This window comes from Oryzias melastigma, linkage group LG3 (genome assembly GCF_002922805.2).
Source record: "Oryzias melastigma strain HK-1 linkage group LG3, ASM292280v2, whole genome shotgun sequence".
Classification (NCBI taxonomy): domain Eukaryota; kingdom Metazoa; phylum Chordata; class Actinopteri; order Beloniformes; family Adrianichthyidae; genus Oryzias; species Oryzias melastigma.
Window position 1 is genome coordinate 6,782,652 of NC_050514.1, and position 7,062 is coordinate 6,789,713.

Consider the following 7,062-nt stretch of genomic DNA (forward strand, 5'->3'; position numbering starts at 1 on the left):
CTCCTCGCCTCACTGGGCACACCCGCAGCAGCTGGGGTCTTTCTCCGCGGGACAGACAGACATCCATATACCAGGAAATTCTCTCCATAACCTCAGAACCTGGACGTGGAAATGTGTTTACCAATGTTTTTGTAGAACTCTTGAAAAAAATTAAATGAACATGATCTCTCATCACCCGCATCTTTTGAGTTAAAGAAAACTCCTCCCAGACGCGGCAGGAGAGCCCGATTTTTTTAAACACACTTTTGGACATCCATCATATGGAGGGATTTTCATGATACCACATTGCAAGCAAAATTCACAGTTGTTGTTTGCAGACATTCTTTTTAAAATGTCTTTATGACATGCCTGCTAAGCGTTGCTCTTTGCTTATCTTGGACAACAGTAAAAAGCCTGCGTGCCATCTCCAGCAATATACCGTTCATCCTTAAAGTATTCACAGTGCCTCACTTCTTCCACATTTTATTTAGTCACTTCCTTATTTCAAAATGGATTAAATCAGTTTTCCCCTGAAAAATTCTTTAAAAACCCATAATGACAATGTGAAAAAAGTTGTCTTGAAATGGTTCCAAATGTATCAAAAATAAAAAACCTGAAAACTGAAATGTCCATAAGTATTCAGAGCCTTTGCTGTGAAGCTCCAGAGTGAGCTGAGGTTTCTTCTGTTTCCCTGATGAGCCTTGAGATGTTTCAGCTGCTTCACTGAAGCCAACCTGTGGTAAATCCAGTGAATTGGACAATTGATAAGGTCTGAGCCCGTCTACGTGAGGTCACAGGGTAAACAGTGCACATCAAAGCACAAACCAAGCATAAAAACAAAGGAATCGTCTGTAGACCTCTGAGACAGGATTGTCTTGAGGCAGAAGGTTGGGGAAGGGTCCAGAAATATTTCTGCAGCCTTGAAGGTTCCAATGAGCACAGTGACCTTCATCATTTGGAAGTGGAAGAACTTTGGACCCACCAGGACTCGTCCTAGATCTGGACGGCCGTCTGAGCTGAGTGACTCTCAGACCATGACAAACCACATTCTGTGGTATGACCAGACCACAATAGAACTTTCTGGAGTGAATGGCAGGTGAAAATTAGGGCATTACCATCCCTACAGTGAAGCATGGTGGTGGCAGCATCATGGAACTGGAAGACTGGTCAGGATAGAGGGAAAGCTGACTGCAACAATGTACAGTAACATCCTGGATGAAATCTGCTCCAGAGCGTTCTTGATCTCAGACGTTCATCTTTCAGGAGGACGACGATCCAAAACACAACGTCAAGATATGGAAGGAGTGGCTTCAGAACAACTCTGAGACTAGAGCCCCGACCTGAATCCAATCAAACATCTATGGAGAGATCGACACTTCCCATCCAGCCTGATGGAGATTGAGCGCTACAGCAAAGAGGAACGGGGAAAACTGTCCAAAGAAAGGAGTGCCGAGTCATATTCAGAACCACTTGAGGCTGGAATTGCTGCCAAAGGTTCAGCAACGAAGTACTGAGCAAATACTCTGAATACTTCTGTACATATCGTTTTTCAGATTTTTTTAATACATTTGCAACAATTTCAAAAGAACTTTTTTCAATTTTTTTTCACATTTTGAGAAAGAAAACTGTTTTAATCCATTTTGAAATAAGGCGTGACATAATAAAATGTGGAAGAAGAGAGGAGCTGTAAATACTTTCCGGATGCACTGTTAAGTATCTGAGCGCCCTGAGATTTTGCAAGTTCTCCCACTTACTAACATGGCCAAGACCAAAGAGCTGCCCAAAGACACCAGACACAATATTGCAGACCACCACATCGCTGGAAAAGGCTATGGGGCAATTGCCAAGCACTTTGGTGAAAAAAGATCCACTTATGGAGCAATTCTTGATAAACAAGAACCTAAACATGACTTTGGATCTGACTCGTACTGGGGTTTCATGAAAGATCTCCCCTGGTGGGGTCTAATGATCCAAAGAAAGGTGAGGACTCAGCCCAGAACTACACGGAAGGATCTGGTCAATGACCCGAACAGAGCTGGGACCAACGTTTCCATGGTTACTGTTGGTGATACACTAGAACGTCATGGTATGGTATGAAAGGTTTTCCTGTTTAAACCAGCACATGCACAGGCCCATCTTAAGTTTGTCAATGACCATCTGGACTATCCAGAGGATCATGGGAGAAAGTCATGAGATCATTTGAGACCAAGATAGAACTTTATGTTCTTAATTCTGGACCATCTGGACCCTATAAGATAGCACAAGGGTTAAGGAGAGGATGACTAGGGCCATGTGTTGGGAGATTCTGGGGAACAACCTCCTTCCCTCAGTCAGAGCATTGAAGACGAGTCGTGGCTGGGTCTTCCAACATGACAGTGACCTGAAGGACACAGCCAGGAAAACCAAGGAGCAGCTCCGTAAGAAGCATATCAAGGTTCTGGAGTGGTCTAGCCAGTCTCCAGACCTAAACCTAATAGAAAATCTTTGGAGAGAGCTCAAACTCTGTTTCTCAGTGACAGCCCAGAAACCTGACTGATCTAGAGGAGATCTGCGTGGAGGAGTGTGCCAAAATCCCTCCTGCAGTGGCCTAGGTGGAGACTCGGTGGTCTGGGTCCCTACCCTAACCAGCTGCCCGGCGGACGGCATAGCGAATTAGCGAGCTCCGCTGCCCAGCGAGCCAGACTACTGAGTGCCCACTCAAGCCAGTGTAGGCAAACACAGATGGGGCCACCATAAAACCCAGACAAACCCACCTGGGGCCCACTAATTAAGCCCAAAGGTAAACCATATGAGGCCCACACTGAAATGTTTGCTGGGGAGTGTCCGGGTTCTGCTACTGCCGCCACCGCCATTATGCCCACCTGCCCGCCAGTCTCCCAGGACAGGCACGGGGCGCACTCCAGCCTCTGGACCTGTCCAGTGTACCCTGTCACGGCCCAGCAATAGCAGAACAGGCTCTGGCAGCCCCGGGACCCCGAAGGGGACATAGTGGGTTAAGAAGACTACAGAATCCTGGTCGAACAGAACCGATACAAAGTCCAGTCGGTGTCTGCTCCGAGCACTGTCAATGTAAGCCAGAAACACTGGATTGGATAGAATTCAGAGTGATTAGCATGAACCTTCTTGTCTGTGATTGGCTGTTCGGCGTGGCACATTTATAACGCTAAATTGAACTTACAAACACATTTTTATTGCAAACACAAAAATGTTTTTTCAAAGCAAAAACAAAGTTTTTGAAAGCAAATATTTAATATTTTCAATTACATATTTTGAATTTTTCTCAAAAACTTTTCATTGATTTGTGATTTTTTTACGATATGGTAGCACAAAAATCCCTTGATAGTGATGTAACTCATTTTAGTGACGATAGAAGAGGTCAAACGACTGAAAGAGCGTGATAAGAAAGCCTAATGAGTTCTGCACAGGATCTGCGTTTAATGACTGCCTTTCTCAGGTCTCTACAGAGCTGAATGACGGGACTCACTCTCACAAATCACAAGTGTTTGTTCTGTAATACAGAATTCATTCATATTTGTAATGCCAAACTTTTATTTTTGTACAATATAGAAAACGCGAGAGCTGCAAATACAGAGCTTCAATAAATGTCCAATAAAGATTTATCATGAACAGTAAAGGTGTGATTCCCAGATAGTAAGTTCTTACCGTTTGTAATCATTAGCAGCAGATAATCCCAAACAATCGCAAACTACAAGGTTAAGATTTGTAAACTTAATGTAAATATGATTTCAACAGAAAGCAAAAACCTACCATTTAATGACACTTCAACAACGAAGTTGATTTACTATGACTTCACTCTTCAGACAGCAGGAGTACATCCAAGTCAGCAGGTTCTTCTCCCTGTAGTATTCTTTTGTAATCCTGGAATCTTTTTCATGCCGTTTACAGACTGTCAACACTGCATCACATGACAACTCCTCCAACCTGATCCAATCAACTACACTCAGTTGAATACAAACATTTCCCAGTCTGTGATGAGCAGGAGAAGCAGAACAATGTCCTGCTAAGGTTAGCACTGCACAAATGTAAAGGCAAACTCTTCTGGCATGGTGTTCAAACCGCTACAGGCTAACCATGAGCTGACGGCCATGAGATTTCTTCTGTCCTTCAGCCTTCCATGCAAGCACAGTTAGGCCAGGCCTCTGCACTCAAAATGAAGTCCCCTCAGTCACCTTGATGTAGTCCCTGAAGTCTGTGGGAATGTTCAGCATGGAGCAGACCTGCACAGCAACAGACAGACGTTAGTCAGCATCATCTGCAAAGGCAGACCAAAAAATGCTTTGGACACAGACTGAAAGTGAAAGGTGTTGCCTGGTGAACAGTGGGCACAGAGTCACTTTTGTACACATCATACACGAAGCTCCTCCCTCTCAGAGCCTTTAACAGCTGTGACTGAACAACACGAGGACCACTCTACGGTGAATGTTGTCATCCTAGGATCAGTTCATTAAAAACATAAGTCAAGATCAACATGTAGAGATCCTTTCAAATGTTTGACATGAATGTCTATAGGAAAAGGAAACTGAAACTCTGGATTTTCTTGGTGTTTTCTGAAGAATTGAATTCTTCATTTGATGCTTTTTTAGTGTTTTGAATCTAGTTACTGTCTTTCTGCGAGTAAAAACATTGTGATGTTGTGTCTGAAGCTAAATTTTGAGTCAAAATAGTCCATATTTAACAAATTAATGTACACAAGAAGATTGTAACCTTAGAGTCCTTTTAGAGACTCGGCAAGACACGCAAGAAATGGGATACCTGTCTGAACTTTGCTCGAAGTTTCTCTGTTTCGTCCTGCAGTTTCACGGACTGTGGATCCTCCAGGTTAGAGTTCTGGATCAAACCCAGCAGAGTGTCCAAGGCCTTCACGCGCTTTCTGCTGACACAACACATTTAGCTGGAATGGGCTTCAATTCCAGACTCCACACAAGCCTTCATCACTGGGAAATGTGAATGGCAACAGTCTAACGACCACAGCACCAATGTTCAGCTCACAGACAGACAATCCGGGGATTCCCAACCTGGGCTGTGCCACCTTTGGGATCCATGAAAACTGCTCAAGTATTTGACAAGCAATGGCTTTTTGTTGTCCATTTATTGCCTGAAGTTTGGTGCATATATTTACCAAAGGTTTTGCAGTGTCCTAATATAATCACAAAGCACAAAGATGGAAAGTAGACAAATTGTTCTGGATCCAGATCCAGAACCAGCAGATTTTAAAACAAAAGTGAAGTAATGGGTAGATGTATAGCATCAGCTGTAAATACCATTAGACTTCTCTTGGCCTCAGTATCTCCTGACAAAAAGGTTTATGAGGTCACTGCATCTACAATAGTTCCAGAGCGCTAAAGACTGACAACCTAAAGTAATTTCAGGTCAAGTTGGCCAGACGATGAAAAAAAATCTAAAGACCAAACATATTTATTACCAGTTAAATTATAACACGGTTTAACACATAAATACTTTAGGTGCTTTACTTTTAATACTTTTTGCTAATTATTTTTTTGAGAAAATGAAATTGCAGAAACGTAATTTATAAATGACATGAACACTTCTTTATAGTCATCTAACTGTAAACTCAAGTTCAAACATGCTGAGAAAACAAGGACAAATTTACCAGAGATTTCAAAATTCTGCCTCCAAGTGATCAGATTTTAAGGTCGCCCAGCCATACACATGGCCAACAAGAATTTCCATCAGTTTTTGTGCTGATCACACTTAAGATACGTGAACAACTTCATCCAAAACAAAAACCATTACAATAATATCTGCTCAAAGGAAAGGTCGATATTTTTAATAGAACCTCAAATATTAAAGGATTATTCAAATTCGTATTTTCATTTGTGAACAATGTATTGGAGGAAAAGAAACAGTTAGGTAGGACGTTTATCAAATAAATATTGTTCAAATTTCTGTTACAATTGGTAATTGTATACATAAATGGTGTTAAACAGCGTCCAGCTGTCAGCTTTGCTGGTCTAAACCTAAAAAAACCCCAGAAGTAACTTCAAGCAGTAGCAGCGATGTTGCCATTTTGTCTGAAATCACATGAAAAGGGTCTATTGTGATATTGTGAGTGGGGTCATCGGGTGAATCTGTCCATGGAAGGAAGGGATAATATTTTGAATGTTTGCCGACGGGTTTGACTAAAGCGCTTTGAGTTGCTCAAAGCATGAAAAGTGTTATTTAAGAAGTAAAGCTTGATCTGAATTGTGGATCCTTATAAACATACTGTTTATGAACCCTAACAACATACCTGGATTTGTCGTCTGTGCTTTCCTGGAGGAGACACTTCCATGCGATGGCAAACCCGTGGTAGAACGAAATCTGTCACATGAGACCATCCAGTCAAGCTTTAAGGACTTTGTGCGGCTGAATGAAGCTGGACAGACGCTCAAACCAACACTGAACTCACCTCAGAGGACAGCTTGGCTCCATGGGAGGCTCCATGTCTGCGGCCGTCCTGCAGACCCCGGCGAGTCCCCCTCTCAAAGCCCTCATGGAAACCTTCACCTCGAAACCTGGATGACAGTCAGAAGCTCCATTATTCCTCTGACTCATCAGAACAACATTCCAATCAACCATCCGAGGCAACCAGGACGCTTTCCAACAAACAAGGAGTAAATGAAAGAGAAGTGCCCTTATTGACTGGAGTTTTGTCAGACCTGCGGGATGCTTAAAATAAAACTTAGGGAAGGAAGGACAGAAAATAATAAGTCAGACTTTAAAAAAAAAAAAAAAAGCTTCTTCTTCTTATTCTTTTCATTTGGGCTTTTCCCTTCAGGGGTCGCCACAGCGAATCAGTTTCCTCCATCTAAGCCTGTCTTCAGCATCCTCCACTCTAACACCAGCCACCCTCATGTCTTCATTTATTTATTTTATTTATTTATTTATTTAATGGAATGCCCCTTGAGATGTACCATCTCATTTTCGAGGGGGTCCAAAAACAAATAACAAAACATAACACATAAGTTACATAGAAAAGAACATAATACTAAGAGATAACAACTAACAAATGTAAATATATAGTTTATATATATGCATATATATAAACTATGTATTTATATA

The 7,062-nt window shown here is 42.1% G+C and overlaps 1 protein-coding gene across 2 annotated transcripts in view; it reads right to left on the reverse strand.

Moving 5' to 3' along the window:
• Positions 1–3,481: 3,481 nt before the first annotated feature.
• Positions 3,482–7,062, reverse strand: part of lto1 (LTO1 maturation factor of ABCE1) — an 11,483-nt gene continuing 7,902 nt past the window's right edge. Inside the window, exons 2-5 of one of the 2 annotated variants that reach the window (XM_024296390.2) lie at positions 6,410–6,515; positions 6,251–6,321; positions 4,753–4,873; positions 3,482–4,217 (exon numbers count right to left, since the gene is read on the reverse strand). In XM_024296390.2, coding sequence (XP_024152158.1) covers positions 4,146–4,217; positions 4,753–4,873; positions 6,251–6,321; positions 6,410–6,515 — 370 coding nt within the window. In that variant the 3' untranslated portion in view covers positions 3,482–4,145. The remainder of the gene's footprint in view (positions 4,218–4,752; positions 4,874–6,250; positions 6,322–6,409; positions 6,516–7,062) is intronic. The other variant, XM_024296391.2, reaches the window with a different exon arrangement.